Source organism: Pholis gunnellus (genome assembly GCF_910591455.1).
Source record: "Pholis gunnellus genome assembly, chromosome: 22".
NCBI classification, from domain to species: domain Eukaryota; kingdom Metazoa; phylum Chordata; class Actinopteri; order Perciformes; family Pholidae; genus Pholis; species Pholis gunnellus.
The window spans coordinates 17,397,956-17,413,926 of record NC_136549.1 but is presented as its reverse complement, the minus strand read 5'-3'; the positions used below and the strand labels follow the sequence as shown (position 1 = coordinate 17,413,926).

At 42.3% G+C, this 15,971-nt stretch overlaps 2 protein-coding genes across 3 annotated transcripts; one reads left to right on the top strand and one right to left on the bottom strand.

Moving 5' to 3' along the window:
* Nucleotides 1-869: 869 nt before the first annotated feature.
* Nucleotides 870-6,593, top strand: nots (nothepsin; the record flags this gene model as incomplete). The annotated part of the gene is made up of 9 exons (XM_079183421.1): nucleotides 870-925; nucleotides 1,567-1,747; nucleotides 2,173-2,290; nucleotides 2,532-2,650; nucleotides 3,898-4,097; nucleotides 4,892-5,017; nucleotides 5,341-5,485; nucleotides 5,621-5,719; nucleotides 6,348-6,593. The coding sequence occupies 9 exons, from the start codon at nucleotides 870-872 to the stop codon at nucleotides 6,516-6,518; spliced, it is 1,215 nt and encodes a 404-aa protein (XP_079039547.1). The 3' UTR covers nucleotides 6,519-6,593.
* Nucleotides 6,594-6,807: 214 nt separating this feature from the next.
* Nucleotides 6,808-15,620, bottom strand: LOC306714268 (bestrophin-3-like). 2 transcript variants are annotated; one of them, XM_079184247.1, is made up of 14 exons: nucleotides 15,495-15,620; nucleotides 14,761-14,923; nucleotides 14,187-14,281; nucleotides 12,526-12,613; nucleotides 11,509-11,654; nucleotides 10,846-11,000; nucleotides 10,650-10,727; nucleotides 10,333-10,485; nucleotides 10,011-10,091; nucleotides 9,288-9,439; nucleotides 9,026-9,116; nucleotides 8,770-8,888; nucleotides 8,414-8,668; nucleotides 6,808-7,914 (listed from the first exon to the last, which is right to left on the bottom strand). In XM_079184247.1, exons 2-14 carry the CDS (start codon nucleotides 14,910-14,912, stop codon nucleotides 7,548-7,550), a joined length of 1,932 nt encoding a protein of 643 aa, XP_079040373.1. In that variant the 5' UTR covers nucleotides 14,913-14,923; nucleotides 15,495-15,620; the 3' UTR covers nucleotides 6,808-7,547. The 2 variants fall into 2 exon arrangements, with proteins under 2 accessions (XP_079040373.1, XP_079040374.1); XM_079184248.1 differs by having other exon boundaries at nucleotides 14,761-14,953; nucleotides 15,495-15,606.
* Between the last annotated feature and the right edge of the window lie 351 nt (nucleotides 15,621-15,971).

The window sequence follows — 15,971 nt, the reverse complement described above, 5'->3', positions numbered from 1 at the left end:
TATATAATCTTGAATGTTGAAGTACCTCAACGTTGTACTTGAGTCTTTATTAGTCTGAAGCGGTGTTCCCGTTATTTTGTCCACCCTGTTTGTCTCGTCGGGTCAAAGCGACCGAGACCTCCGACTTCAAACAAACGGTTTCACAACCGGACGGATGAAGTGAACTCACTCGAGTCACAGCGTCGTCCTGTTCAAATACACTTTATTGTGAAGGGCAGTAAATACACGTTCTACTGTGTTTGAGTTCAGACACAAATAAAATGTCTTAAAGTGGAAGTTAGCACTTTTAGGTTAAATGAATTTAAAATATGGAGTCAGGAGAGTTAATCGAGAACAATCTCAGGATTTAAGTTGAAATTTACGTGAACAAATGTTATTTTCTCTCCTTGAGTCTATTTTATTTGCTCTAATACTGTCGTACGTAGACGCCTTCACGTGAATATAGATTTAAAACGTTATATTTTGTATATTTTATCTGTTGAATCACTGTTAACATTTCTGACATTGTGCACATTTGGTTGTTGCACCTTACTGATAATCTTTATATTTTCTTTTTATAAATAAATGGTTTTATCTTGATAGTTTCACAATAAACGCTCCTTTCTGGAGCTTTCAACTGCTTCTCATGGACTTCCTCTGTGGATGAAAAAGCACCAGAAAAATCAACTAAATACACAAAATATTGAGATATTGTCTGATTTTTACTGTATTTTATTGATCGGATAATTATTGATGCATCAAGTTTCAGAGAGTCTCTGCTGTCACACACACACACACACACACACACACACACACACACACACACATCCAATCACAGCAGCAGTGATCTGATAAAAACTGCTCTCGCTCTGACGGACTCACAGACAGACATGTTGAAGTTGGTGCTGCTGTTGTTGTGGACATGGACGAGCTCGGCGCTGGTCAGGTAGGAAACGCACCTTTGTTTATATCGGTGTACAAATACTAATTATTAATTATTATTAACACAATAACTACTTTTAGTCAAGTCAGAGGGACCCGAAACAAGCTATTTACAAACATTAAGACTCATGATCCCCAAAAAATGTGACTTTATTCCCACAATCCTGAGATTTACCTCACAATTGTCTTTTGTTTGTTCGTATGTTCATGTGTCCAAGTTTTTGTTTTACTCCAGAAAATGTAAAGTATTCTGAGTAGTCTGAGGTTTTTGAGGATTCCTTATTTTTTAAAGGAATAGTTAGATATTTAGCTAATTACGCTTTCTAGATGAGTTTAAATGAGAAGATCGATACCTCTCTCTCGTGAAGCTAACCGATTAGCTTAGCTTAGCATAAAGGCTGGAAACAGCTAGCCTGGTTCTGTCTGCAACTCATGAACCCAAAACAAGTTGTTTTAACAGTTCGCTTAGAATACAGACTAAACAAACATAACTGGACAGAACCAGGCTTTGTGCTAAGCTAAGCTAACAATCTTCTCATCTAACTGTGAAAGCGAATGAGTGCATTTCCCAAAAATGTTATAAAATAACTGATGCTACTCTCTAAGTTTAACCTGCGATAATAAGATACCCCCCCCCCCCCCCAGGGTCCCTCTGAAGCGGGTGCGTTCGATTCGTTCCCAGCTGCGAGCCGAAGGCGTGCTGGAGGAGTTCCTGAAGGAGCACCGGCCCGACATGTTCAACCGGCGCTACGCTCAGTGCTTCCCGCCCGGCACGCCGTCGCTGCGGCTCGGACGCTCCAGCGAGAAGATCTACAACTTCATGGACGTAAGAACAACATTGTCGGAACATTACCGAGGTGCTCCTGAGCAAGGCAGTAAACAAGGCGTCTGCTCGTCCCAGACGAAACTAATGTCCCAGACGTTAGTTTCTTAGGATGGACGTATACAGCGTCTCTACGTCACTCCTCAGTCCAGATATGGTCACTTCCTGTTCACTGGTTGCAAAAAACCAAGATGGCCACGTCCGCTTCTTCTTATATATAATCTATCACAACATTTCTCTTCTGTATCTTTACATAGATGATAGTTGAATATCTAATGTGGCACCTTTAACCATACAGGTTAGTCTATATACCATTGGATGGCCCCAAAGTAGGACTTTTTTGGCGCCATCCGGCCATCGTTCCACGTGACGCCATGTTCTCTGCTGCAGGCTGCAGACTCACACTGTGTGTGTCTGTTGTGTTTCAGGCTCAGTATTACGGTGAAATCAATTTGGGGAGTCCGGAGCAGAACTTCACTGTGGTTTTCGACACCGGCTCATCCGACCTCTGGGTGCCGTCGACCTACTGCGTGAGCCAAGCCTGTGGTACTACACAACACTACACAACACTACACACTACTACACACTACTCACTAGACAATTTAACACCACAGAACACAACTGTTTGACTTTGGTGTTTTATAAGAGTTTGTGGGTCAGGTCAGCATGACAGCAGGGTTGAGTGTGTTCCTGACTGTGATAAGGAGTTCAAGGTGTGTGTGTGTGTGTGTGTGTGTGTGTGTGTGTGTGTGTGTGTGTGTGTGTGTGTGTGTGTGTGTGTTCACAGCGTTGCACAGGCGTTTCAGGGCGTTTGAGTCCAATTCGTTCCGTCATGACGGCCGGACGTTTGGGATCCACTACGGATCAGGACACCTGCTGGGAGTCATGGCCAGAGACACGCTGAAGGTCCAATTTATTTCCACTCTACGAAACTGTGTTAATGTTGCAATTACAAGAAAAGACGAGGTCATCAAATGTGCGCTCACTTGGTAGAATCCTGCTGGACGAATACATTATGGAAGCATACCGTTTACCTGCAATGTCCCTGGTTCAGTTTCAAGCAGCGATCCTGATTAATCCACAGAAAATATAACCACTGTTGGTCCCAAAGCTTCCTTTACAGAGATGCTGAAGGTGTAATTATCTTCATAATTTTGGCATGTAGTAATCTAGGACATACGGTTCAAAACACCTGAATTGGATGCAAAAGTAAAGATTACATTTGGAGCCCTTGGTAGAAGCTTAACAAATAAACAAATCGCGAAAAAATGTAAACTACATTTTCTTTGCATCATGTCAAAGTTGCCAATAAAAGCTGCATCAATGGCATCAAAATGAATTACCGAATGGTTACAGACGTCTATGGTTAGATTCTGGTCGTGTCATACCCGACGGTTTCCTATCTGCATCTTCACGGCCGACTGTCCAAGAAATAAAGACAAAAATAATAGATTCTGCAGTGAAAGAAATGTAAAAATGTTCAAATATGAAATTACAATTTGTAACAAAATTAATTCTTTATTAAGATACCAATCTCTGAACCCATCGTCTATCAGTCTGACGATGGATAAGCCTCCACGGGCAAGGACTATAATCTGGGCCAAGACTTCCTTTTCCTGGAGTTGGAGTTGATTTGAGTTTACAAGCAAATTTTAAACTAACAAAACAAAAATCAAAGTCAGACGAAACAGGTTGGTTCCTAGATTGCCTTTCAGCCAATGCGTTCGGCCTATTTTGCTCTCCACACTTACCGTTTACCTGCATTCAAACAAATCCTGCTCAAACTGATTAATCGATACTACAAAGACTACACACTGAAACCAGAACGCTTCCAATACCAAAATAATAGGAATCTTTTTATAAGAGTATTAAGATACCAAACCAACATCAACAAAGAACCTCAAAATTGGATGTCAACATATTTTGCCCTCATTTCCCAACAAAAGAACAAATTCTCCACAGTGTACGAACTGCAAAGGATTTGAAGATTTGTTTTAAACCCATGTAGATGAAGATTAGAAGCTTAATTTATTCTGTGTTTTAACATACACAGGAAGCTGACTTGGCGAAACAGCGCAGTAAAACGAGAAAAGTTAAAAGGTTACGTTAAAAAGTTGAAGAAACATTCTATAATCATTTATCTTCTGTTGCAGATCGGGAGTCTGACCGCCCTGAACCAAGAGTTTGGGGAGTCGGTCTACGAGCCTGGTTCTGCGTTTGTGAGGGCAAGATTCGACGGCGTTCTGGGGATGGGTTACCCGTCCCTGGCAGAGATCCTTGGAAACCCCGTTTTCGACAACATGATGCTGCAGAAGGAGGTGGAGGAGCCGATCTTCTCCTTCTACCTCAGCAGGTAAAACCTCCTTTTGCAGACCAATGCTATGACTCACCAGTACAACCAGTTTAGGGTCCATAGGAGTGAGGAGAATATGTTGTTGTTCCTACCTGTACTGGTTTCGTGATTTTGAACAAGCAACTTTAAAGTCACACTCTTTTGGGGTTTCCAAACTGGAGTCCAAAGAGTTTTGGGTGTTCAAGAGGTTTCGGGAGGGTTTTGGAAAGGTGGCCTGGGGTTTCCAGGTTGTTCCAATGGGTTTCAGGTGATACACAAGGTTTCTCTTGTTTTTCAGGAGAGTCTGAAGAGCTGAAGAGCTGAAGAGATCTCCAAGGGTTCAAGGAGCATCCAGAGGGTTACAAAGATTAGGATCATTTTCAGGGTAGTCCCAATGTTTTAGTCTGTTTCCAGTTTTTAGGATGATCCAGGGTTTTCAACAGTTCCTGAGGGGTCCATGGGAGCCCAAGAGTCACAGATTTTAAGGGTTTCTGGGTAGTTCCAAAGAGAAATCCAAGATGTATAGGGTCCTAGATCCCAGGGTTCTTGAAGGATTGCGAGAATGCTGGCTAGTGAATTTGTTGGTAGAATGTTTGGTTGTATTAATAACTTGCTGACTCTTGGGGAATGGTTTGAGTCGTTTGGTCTCAAGATCCAGAGAAATCTAAGGTTTGAAGGATTTCACAGGAGTCAGAGGGTCCAGAGGACTCTGTGAATTCAAAAGCCTCGGTGGATTGACAATAACGTGTTTAGGGGAAATAAAACAGATCATTAATTGCTGTTTGTTGATTAGAATGTGATTTTTGTCCCTGCAGGAAAACAAGCAGCGTCACCCCAGAAGGTGAACTGTTGCTAGGCGGAAAAGACGAGGCGTTGTACAGCGAACCAATCAACTGGGTTCCAGTGACTGTTAAGGGCTACTGGCAGATTAAGATGGAAAGGTTTCCCACATATTTTTAATATTGTGACTCTGAATAACTCATTAACTAATTGTAACTGTAATCTTTACCCCGAGTTGAGGTCCTGACCACGTACTAACAAGTGCTGATCTTTGAAATGTTTTCTTGGTTATTTATGGTGGCAGCTTCTGTTCTGGACCACATCCAACATTACAGTTGTGTGGGGTCACAATTCATATGTTGTGCAGTAAATGCAATAACCAGCAGATGGCAGTCCAATCCATATTAATAGACACGGTGCAGTCACTCTTTAAATAAGGTGAACCAGTAAAACAGTCATATTAAGATATCTGTGTATCTTTCAGTATCGCGGTGCAGGGTACGCGTTCTCTCTGTCCTCGTGGTTGCCAGGCGATTGTCGATACTGGAACCTCCCTCATCGCCGGACCGACCGTTGACATCCTCAGCCTTCACCAGCTGATTGGAGCCACGCCCACAAACATAGGAGAGGTTAAACCCTAATTTGATTGCGTAATCTAAATCTCACTCGACATTTCTGGGCAACACTTAAATCTTAGACAAATAGATGCAGACATGTTTAAACATATAATCTCATTTGACCTTTATCTTTTGTGTGTGTTCCAGTTCCTCATCGACTGTGTCAGGTTGTCCAGTTTGCCTCATGTGACATTCGTCCTTGGAGGAAAAGAATACACACTGACTGCTGAGCAATACGTTAGGAAGGTTTGTCTCCTTTAGCTTATCTTCCCTAATGGCTGACAGACTTTGTTCTGCAGCTGTCTGCGCTTGTTATAAAATACTAGTGAGGAATACTTGTTAACATCTAGGGTCGGAATCCAGTAGTGCGGTCTAGAAGGTTTCGGGGTATTCTAAAGGGTTTCTTAGGGGTTTCAGAGATGCTTAAGAGTTCAGCAGAGCCTAAAAGTCAAAGGGTACCACAAAGTTCATTGGGAGTTTTCAAGAAGGTATTCAGCGTTAGGAAGTTCTAGAAGATATCTCAAACCATGTGCCACAGAAGGTAGCTGACCAGGTAGCTGAGTAGCCAGCTCTATGCTACTTAGCAAGCTAACTTTTCAATTCCACCATGCTTTACTGCTACACTGAACTTGCTGTGTTCCATAAAAATGAGTCGGGCATAGTCACTCATCTGTTGATAGCACTGCTGTGACAAGAGCGTGTTGATGAGGCTTTAAGTTGTTCTATTTATTCTGGCTTACAACGCTTTGTAATGTTACTGTAAAGCTAACTTCAGTGAGTCTGCGACTGAAATGAGAAATATAAACATAAATATACAGTATGATACTTAAATGTTGTCGTCAACAGTCATCTCTCTGTCCGTCTCTACCTCTAGGAGACACTCGGCGACAAGGAGTTTTGCTTCAGTGGTTTCCAGGCTCTGGACATGGTTTCCCCCGAAGGCCCCCTGTGGATTCTGGGAGATGTATTTCTGACAGAGTTCTACAGCATCTTCGACAGAGGACAGGACCGGGTTGGCTTTGCCCTTGCTAAACACCCAACCTAACTCTAACCCATTGGTTATCGGTTAATAGCTGACAACTGTATCATCAATAAAAACTATGCAATTGTTGCAAAGGCACTAACACAAATAGAACTCATTTTGTAACTAGCTAGAAGCATTGTTCTTACAGTATTCATCTTTTTCACGAATCTTGCAGCCCTAGGTTCATTTACAGTGCCCAATCATAGACCATCCTCCAATCACATCATCAAAGTTTATCATTGGCTGAACTGTTGATTATGGCCTTGGCGGCACTATTCTTCAAAAGTACCACTTGATTACATTTTTGACAAATCAGTCACGCTTTATTTAAAAAAGTACCAGTTTTTGGTGTTTTAGCAGCAGCAACATTAACTGTATATTCATTACTTCAGTTACATTTACAAAAACAAACAAACTACATAGAGAGAAGATTGTGTGCCACGAAAAGTCCTTTTAAGTGGAGTCAGTAATCCTGAGTACTTTATCTAATCAGCAGTCACCACAGTTGCGTGTTGGATCCAAAACTGAAGTGTGTTCAGCTGCAGTTCCTCTAATGGCCACCAGATGGCATCACACAAAAACGCTAAATGTATTGAAGTGAATGGGAAAACCCCCCAACTTTTGACAGTCAACACAATTTTTCCCCACATCAGGTTCAGGTCTTGGTGGCTAATTTCACGTCTCCCAGTGTGTGTCGAGAATTAACAAATTATGAAGGCATGAAAAAGGCTTTTTTTAAATGGCAGGTGTTTGAGCCAATCAAGCTCAGCAGTGGTGGTTGTTTGCTCTTCCAATCTTTGCTCAAGTTGTTAATTTCCTGATCTTAAAAGTTGATCACCAGTATTAGGATTCTTTTGCGTTCTTTAGTGTGACGGTTGGTCTCCAGTGACTAAGCTTTCAGCAACTGATAAACCCAAACTCCAGGCTTCAAAGCATCCCTTCTGAGATTGGAGATTTATAAGCAGCTGTCTTCTTGTGACTTTTCTTGTTGGGTGAAATGTCATTACCAGCTCTGAGATTGGTAGTATCATGTTACTTTGTGAGTGGTCCTCATTTGTTCTCCGAGCTCTGCGATTGGGAGTCGTGGTTTTTGTTCGCTTCACTATCGTTGGTTCGTTCCTTCTCGTCATCCTCGGTCCCTGCCACTCCCTGGAAGTCTTGGTCGTACTCAGGGTCTGGCAGCTGCAGTGTGTTGGTAGGTGGACCGGGTGATCGTCGGGATTGGAATCGAGCCAGGCCTCGTCTCCGCCTTCCCAAAGCCTTGGGGCTCGGCAGGCTACGGACCGACGCTTTTGATGACTGCCGAGAGAACTGGAGGGAGAACTGGCGGCCCCGTGGCCGGGTCGGTGGGCGATTTGTCCAACGGAATTCCTTGGGTCCCAACTGTGTTGGGGAACAGCAAACCGTGGAGCTGGTCCTGGAAATACAAAGAAGGACTCTAACTTTCCCTTGTGGTACAACTGTGGTTGCTAGTTATTTTGGTAATCTCATTTTCTCAAAACAGCAGCATAATGGTTTCATTGAGGCCAGAGTTTGACAAACAGACAGAAGTCTGTCCTGCCCCCACAATGGTGGAATGAACCTCCCACTGACGTCAGGACAGCAGAGTCGCTGCCCATCTTTCAGCGCAAGTTGAAAACTCAACTCTTCAAGAAGTACTACCCTGAGCCTTCCACTTAGCACTTATTGTATTCTTACTAGTTTGTTGCACTTGTTGTTTTCGTTTATTTCTGCTCTGTACATTTGCTCTGGTTTATGCTCTTAGATGCTTGTTTAAAAAAGGAGATACACTTATGACTTCTGGTGACTAGTAGTTCTCTTGAATACCGATGTTGAATACACTTATTGTAAGCCGCTTTGGATAAAAGCGTCTGCTAAATGACTGTAATGTAATGTAAGTGAGGACACTGAATTACCTCGAGGTATCCAAGCCCGGTGCCTCCTCAGAGGGGGAAGGATCCAGTCCATTTTGGGGTTTTGCCGCTTCACCGTTGCCAGAAGAATCCGTATTGTGACAGCCGCCAGCGGACAATGGCGGACTGACGATGAGCCGGGGGAAAACAGTAGAGGGCGGGCTTTCAGGAGATGGAGGGTTGCTGCTTACCTCCCTTAAGGTGGATAGGGTGTCCAGACCCATGTCCTCTGGACTCGGATTGACCCTGGATGGATTGCTGGATGATAGAAGGAAAGACTAACTGTTAATACAATCACACAGAAATATAAATCAACCAATGTGGGTAACTTTAGTGCTTAAAATGGAGTAATATTGAACCTGAAGTCTGGGAAGAAGCTTCCTGTTGCGTCACTGCTGTGTCGTTTGAAGATGGGTCGAGGAGGTCGGAGTTCAGGAGGATCCTGAACGCTCAGCAGCCGCCGGACTCGACCCAGAACCTGCAAAACATCCAAAGATAAGAACAAAGAACTATGATAGCAGCCAACTAGAGAGCACAAACCTCCCCAAAGCCAAACAAATCCTTTCTTTTACCAATACTTTTAATTTTAAACTGAAGTAATAAAAAAGGTATTACAGATTCTTGACGCAAAGCCAAAACAGTCTCCTGTTGCCGTGGATGACCATCGCTAACATCAGCCTCGTCGAACTGCAGGATGTCAGACAGTCTGGAAGAGACATTAGACAAAAGATTTCTATAACGATGAAACAGAATTTGAACAGAACACACCGCCTAGCTCCCCACGTGGCAACCACCGAGGGTTACATCATTGGTTTCAACCAATCAGCTTGCTTGGTTGAAATGTGTAATATGTAAAAATATGTGTGTGCATGTTGACCCCATGTCGGTGGTGGAGCCGAGGAACGACGGGATGCAGTAGTCGGCAGCAGCCAGCGTGTACGGCGGGCGCGCCTCGCAGTCGTTCCAGTACATGTCTTTGGTCATGTGAGGCAGGTTCATGTGCATCTCATCCACAGCCAGCAGAGACACCTGCAACGACAGGTAAACAGGAAGTGACAAGGATGAAAGGATTTTAGGGTAGTTTCTGTTTTTGAGAAAAGCTTGAAGGAATGAGTCCTAAAACCCAGAAATGAGTCAGCCTTTTCTTTAGGAAGTCAATGGGGTTTATTTATTTATTGTGTTTTTATGCAAAAATCCAACTAAAGTACTTGTTCATATTTAGGCTACAAGTACCGCTTAGTTATTTTTAGGCAACAAAACTAATTGCTTAGGTTTAGGCAAGACAACTACTTAGTAATTTTTAGGCTCTAAAACTACTTGGTCAGGTTAAAGCAACAAAAGTAGTTGATTTGAGGAGATGAAACTCATTGGGCATACATCAATTGAAACGTGATCCATGACGAAATCCATTTCCCTTGAGTTGTAATTCACAATAGTTTTGTTGTACGTGAGCGTGATTTTTAGAAGTCGTCTTAATTAGCAGGACAATGCTCTGTTAATGCTTCGGGCCACCAGTGGAAGCTACTTTGCTTCAGTTAACGGCAACATGTGTCACATGACATCATGAGCCTGTATCTGAGCGCTGTGATTGGCTGCCGACCTGAAGGCTCCTGTCGATGATCCAGTTCACTTCAAAGTCGTCATCGTCCTCTCCGAACGGGTTGATCAGCTGCTCCGCTACCTGACGACAAGGAACAAATCACATCTGGAGTTCAGTCTCACGTGTTTGAGAGGTTTTCTTTAAAGATTTACGTCTTCAGTAGGAACCAAAGGCCACAGACAGGAAGTCAGAACAAAAGTACTTGGTTGTGTTCAGGCACCAAAACTACTACTTGGTTAAGTTGAGCCAAAAGAAGTACTTTGTTATGTTTAGGAAACAAAACTAATACTTTAGGTTTAGGCAACACAAGTACTCGGTACACCTTCAGCCAGCCGGAGTAGAAGAAGAACTGCAGGAGTGTGAAGACGGGGACGTAGAGGTCCAGGTCGTGTCCATGGTAACCCTGGGCGGGGTCGAGGAACTGACGTCCAATCAGACAAGCGAAGAAAAAGGTGTAGACGGCGAGAGTGACGACCTGAAGAGAGAGACGGAGATTCTTTACTTTCCTCTCTCCGTGTGGGAGGTTCAGAGCTGTGATTCAGTTACAGTAATGATGGAAGATGATGAGATTAGATGAGCTGCATCCTTCTAAAACATGTTGTTGTGACAGATATGAATGTATAATAGAGAGAGACAGGCCTGGGTGTAAACCAGCGGGACGCCGACCCAGTCGTATCCGAACAGAGTCGAACACCAAGTCCTGAAACGATTCATCTCCTGAAGACAGAGACTCAGATTCAGACATTCCCCCCTCACTCTTCTGTAAATATTTTTTACTGTACTACATCTCTAAACATTCTTTTTCTGAGACAGAATATAAAATGTTTAGAGTCACGTTGAGAATGTTCTGCAGGTCGATGCTGTCCTTGATGCGTCCTTCCTGTTGAGCTTTAGACGCCAAGTTGGAGAACCAGACGACGGGAATCCAGTACTTCAGGTGAGGAGAGCGGATGTTCTCAAACACCTTCCTCTCTTCTGGAGTCATAAAACCTGCAGGTGGGTGAATAAAAACCAGTAATCAGTATTTTGTGTGTTCGGTTGTACTTCTGGTTTAAAAAATATAACATGGCGACTTCCAAAACCAAGATGGCAACGTTCAAACTCCAAGATGAAGAGGATACAAAACCAAGAAGATGGCAATGACAAAAAACTAATTGGCGACGGCCATGAACCAAGATGGTGACGGAAAGAATGCTGAACTCAAGGCTTCAAAACTCAGATTATTCCCAAATGTAAAACGGAAATCTGACAGACGTTCTAATTAAATCTTAAAAAACGAAACAGGTTCATCATAGTCAGCTGTGCTCTCAGAGTCCGGCTCTAATTGGCCCGTAATGAGCCAATCCCTGGGGTCGGATCAGACGCTCACAGGAAGGAAGAGGAACAGACGAGAAGGAGCTGAACTCCATCTGACTTTTTATCATTTCCGTTCAGACACACTGACTCAGCACATTTCGGTTACACACTAAACATAAACGGCTAACTCAAACACGCTCACCTGCCTCGACCACGTGGTCCATGGTGGGGAAGCGTTTGCAGACGGCGGTGCTGACGGAGCGGAATATGAGCAGCGACGTCAGGTTAACGTAACGTACCAGCGTGCGGCGCAGCAGGCGCCCGTATTCGTCTTTACCCTGAACGCAGCTGGAGGAGAGAAAATGACTGAAAATTAACGAGGTGGAAATATCGACGTCACAAAACCCCTGAACTTCCCACCAATGCTGCGTGTTTGGGAGCGCTCTACGTTCCTACGCACCTCGAATTAACCACCATCTGCATCTAAACAGTGGTTGTGGAGGAAGTACTTTACCTAGTAAAAGCAACAATATCATCAAGTATTAACAGCAAAATGTACTCAAAGTATCAAGTACTCACTATTCAAATGGATCCTTTCAGAGTTTAAATTATGGAGCCTTTAAGGTCCTAAAAGATGATATTTTCTTTTCATCTTATGCACAGAAGAAGAAGAATTTGCAACAAGATTAATAAAACAAAATCCGGGGCTCTCCTGTTACAACTTTATCATTCAGTAGAAAGTAACATAAAGTAAATGGCCTTAAGTAAAGTACCTCAAATTTGTACTTAAAGCTACCACCATGAACTTTCATGTTATGTTGTTTCTGTCGCCCCCTGTGGACTAAAGTGGTAGTGTCTCCCTTTAGAAAACCTCTCATTGTACTGCAACAGGTCTGACCGTCTGCTCCTCTCAGTCCTGGTTCTGGTTCTCCGTGGTTAGGAGTAATAAAGTTAATCGTCTCGGTTCGGACCACAGAGCCTCCGTGTTGTTTTGAATATTTCTGTTCCGTACAACGTGATTGGTTGACACCTTAATTAGCGGTGCGAAAGCACAGAACAATTAACCTTCCTCCAAAACGAATGCCACTTTTTTTGACGTGTAATATTCACGTTCTGTGTGAATGTACGCATAAAAAAAAAAAATGTTCGGAAAACAAAATATATTGACGCGCAAATTTATCGCACAAAACAATATTTTTTCCAGGTCGTGTTAACTCACCTGGAGATGAGGATCATGAGTCGGTCCGGCCAGGGAAGGTTAACAAACTGATGCCACCATCGATTCACCACCAGAGTCACATAAAAACCTAAAAAACAAACAATATTTAAAGTCATTACATTCATATTAAGTCACATAAATAAATGTGTTTAGCACAATTAAAACAAACACCGTCACAAGTACATCCCATTAGAGGGATTTTTATTTGTCAAGCAAAGCCAGATTAATTCATTTAATATGGACAATAAATTGAAACAATAAAAGGCCATTTATCTAATTTTATTATTAGGTTTATTGTTGTTTTTATGTTGAAGAAGCTTTGGATTTAGGAAACTCTGGTTGTTTCAGGGTTCACAGAAACAACATGTTCTGTGACTGAGAGAGTGAATCAGTGAAGAGATCAGATACACAAACACTCATCCAGCTTTTAGCCTTTCTGCTCCTTAATGATCCGTTTCCATTAGCAGCCGGCTAATGAGGCAACCCAACACCCTGTCTGTCTGTCTGTCTGTCTGTCTGTCTGTCTGTCTGTCTGTCTGTCTGTCTGTCTGTCTGTCTGTTACTTTTTTATTAAGATTCTGCTTTATTTCAGTTTCACTTTAACACAACAAAGTGTTTCTCTGATATTTTAAATTCAGCTTGTTCCATAAATACGGTCTTCAGTGAGGTTTAGGAAACAAAGATTCTTCGTTAGGTTTAGAAAAAGAAAATGGAAAAAAGTAAAGTACCTCAAAGTTGTACTAAACTACAGTCCTCGGTACATGAACTGGTGTCCAGTACACAAACACAGCGTCAGTGTGTTGACTGTTAAGCTCTTTTCCCTGAGGACTAAAATTAACCCGACTCCTCCTGAGATTATTAATAACAACACGCAGCTGTTTGATCTGTGGAATGAGGCGTTATCTTTCAACAACTTATTGTTATGAATCAGAAAGGTAACGTTAGAATCAGGTTGTTTCTGTTAAAATACAGTTTATCCCCTAAAAAGGCCTAAAGGTACAGTGTGTTAAAGAACATTATTATCTCACTAGTTTCCATCCTGATATTCTCACCAATCTCACTCTAAACACAACCAACCCAACAAAGGTACGAGCCAATCAGAGGACTGCGCATCAAAACAAAACGAGTATCAATGTTTGTATTTTAAGGATTTGTTTCCATAATATTAAAAAACTCATTTATATTTCTTCTTTTCTAATTATTTTTTCCACAGTAATCTAAGTTTATGTCAAACAAACCCGTGAAACCTTGAATTATTTTAATCATATATCTGTGCATTTATTATCTATCTAACCATCTATTATTGATTAATCCATCTTTCTATTTATTTATTTATCTATTTAATTTATTTTGTATTTACCGGGGACATTGCACATTCAGCTAGAGAGCTACTATTCGTCTGTAGTCCCTGGGCAGTTACTACAATGTAGTGGACTAATACAACGCAATACAACACAATACTACACAATAATATACATAAATAAATAGCAGGCAAGTCAACCACAGTATGACGAGGGAACGTCTGTGGTTCGAGCAGCTAAAGAAGGAAGTTAACGCATGTGAAGGGACGAGGAACTTTGGATGTATATTGACTGAAGAGTTCAAAATGAGTGTTTTCCAAAGAGATCCGGCGAGAGCCGGCAGTGAACGGCGACACGTACCCAGAACGAAGGTGACGGGGATCTGCTCTGCGTACTTATCGCAGTACATGGAGAGCTTCTCGAACAATCGCTTCTGATGGTCGAAAAGGGCGAGCCTGCAGAAGACACAGTAGTACATTCAGTAGTACAAGTGCTGTACTTCTATACTTACACTGCACTACATCTCAGAGGGAATATTGTACTTTTTCCTACATTTTCACGGTTACAGAGTTCATTTTATTACTTTTGTTTTGTGGGATAATGAGCAAAGTTCAATAGTAGCGGTGCAAAACCAGGAGATGGTTCCAGTCTGACTTCCTGTCTGTGGTTCCAACTGAACACTAAATCTTCAAAAACACAAATAGTTTCACTCTAGTTTTTATGTGTTGGGGACTATTTTTAGCGGCGGATGAATTCAAGTTTGAGTATTGATAAAATATAAATATAACAAAGTGTGATGGAAATCTTGGCGAATTGTTAACGACAAACCATCACAGGACTCTGACCCAGGAGACCGGGGTTCGTGTCCCGTGCGAAACCAAAAGTAAACTGTGATTTTTTGTTCAAATTAAAGTTACGTGACAAACTTAGTGACCTGTAGACGACGCTCAGCACCGTGTAGAGCACCACGAACACGATGAACTCCCGGTACAGCAGCTTGTAGATGCTTCCTCTCCAGCGCAGCAGCAGCCGGTGGAAACTGAAGAAGGTGGCGTTGGCGACTTTACTGGAATACGTGACGGTCATCGTGAGACGACCTGTCGGACAAACTCTCGTCACATCACGGCCTGAACTCGGAGCGTGCAGCAAAAAAAAAGAAAAAGAAAAAGGTCCGCATCAGGTCGTAGGGACGCGTTTTCCCGTCGCGCGCTCCGAGAGCGGAAGGCAGCGGTTGATTCAAACTCATATAATTATGCAGAAAAATATGATAGGAAAAGCATTTTTCATTTTGCATATTAAGTCTCTCCACAATCTGACGAAAACTACAATAAAACTACAATAAAACCGATGTCAACAGAATCGTCGACATGTTTGAGTATATATATATATATACACAGTAAAGTACAAACAAAAGACAGTAAAAACAAGATCAAAACAAGTAAATAAGTAATAAAACTGTAAAGAATATTAAATAAGTAAGAAATAAAAAAATCCACAATCACTAAAATATTATACATGCAGACAGAATAATTGTAGTATTGCACAGTGTATTTATATTGCACAGATTTTTAATGTTTTGACTTTGAAGGTGAGTCTTGACCTTAAGCTAACTAGCTAACTGGGCTAACAGTGAAGCTAAAGTTTGAATTATTTCAGTGTTTTACTCACAGAAAGAATCTCAGACGTCTTTGTTTTTCCTCAGCGGTGCTTTTCATCCGGCTTCTTCTTTCCTGATTTGTTTTTTGCCAAATGCCAACCAACCTCTCTCTCTCTCTCTCTCTCTCTCTCTCTCTCTCTCTCTCTCTCTCTCTCTCTCTCTCTCTCTCTCTCTCTCTCTCTCTCTCTGATGCTGTCTCACTCCCTCTTTCGCCCACCATGATGCTGTCCAAGCCCAGTAATGCCAGGCAACACACACACACACACACACACACTTGCTGGCCCAGAGTGGTATTGATGAGCCGCCGAGCTAAATGTAGTCATGTTTCTGTGTGTGTGTGTGTGTGTGTGTGTGTGTGTGTGTGTGTGTGTGTGTGTGTGTGTGTGTGTGTGTGTGTGTGTGTGTGTTGGCATAGATAGCAGTGGAGGTAAACACTTATAAACAGAAATGCAGTCAGCAGCAACATGATGTCATACCAGTAAACAGAC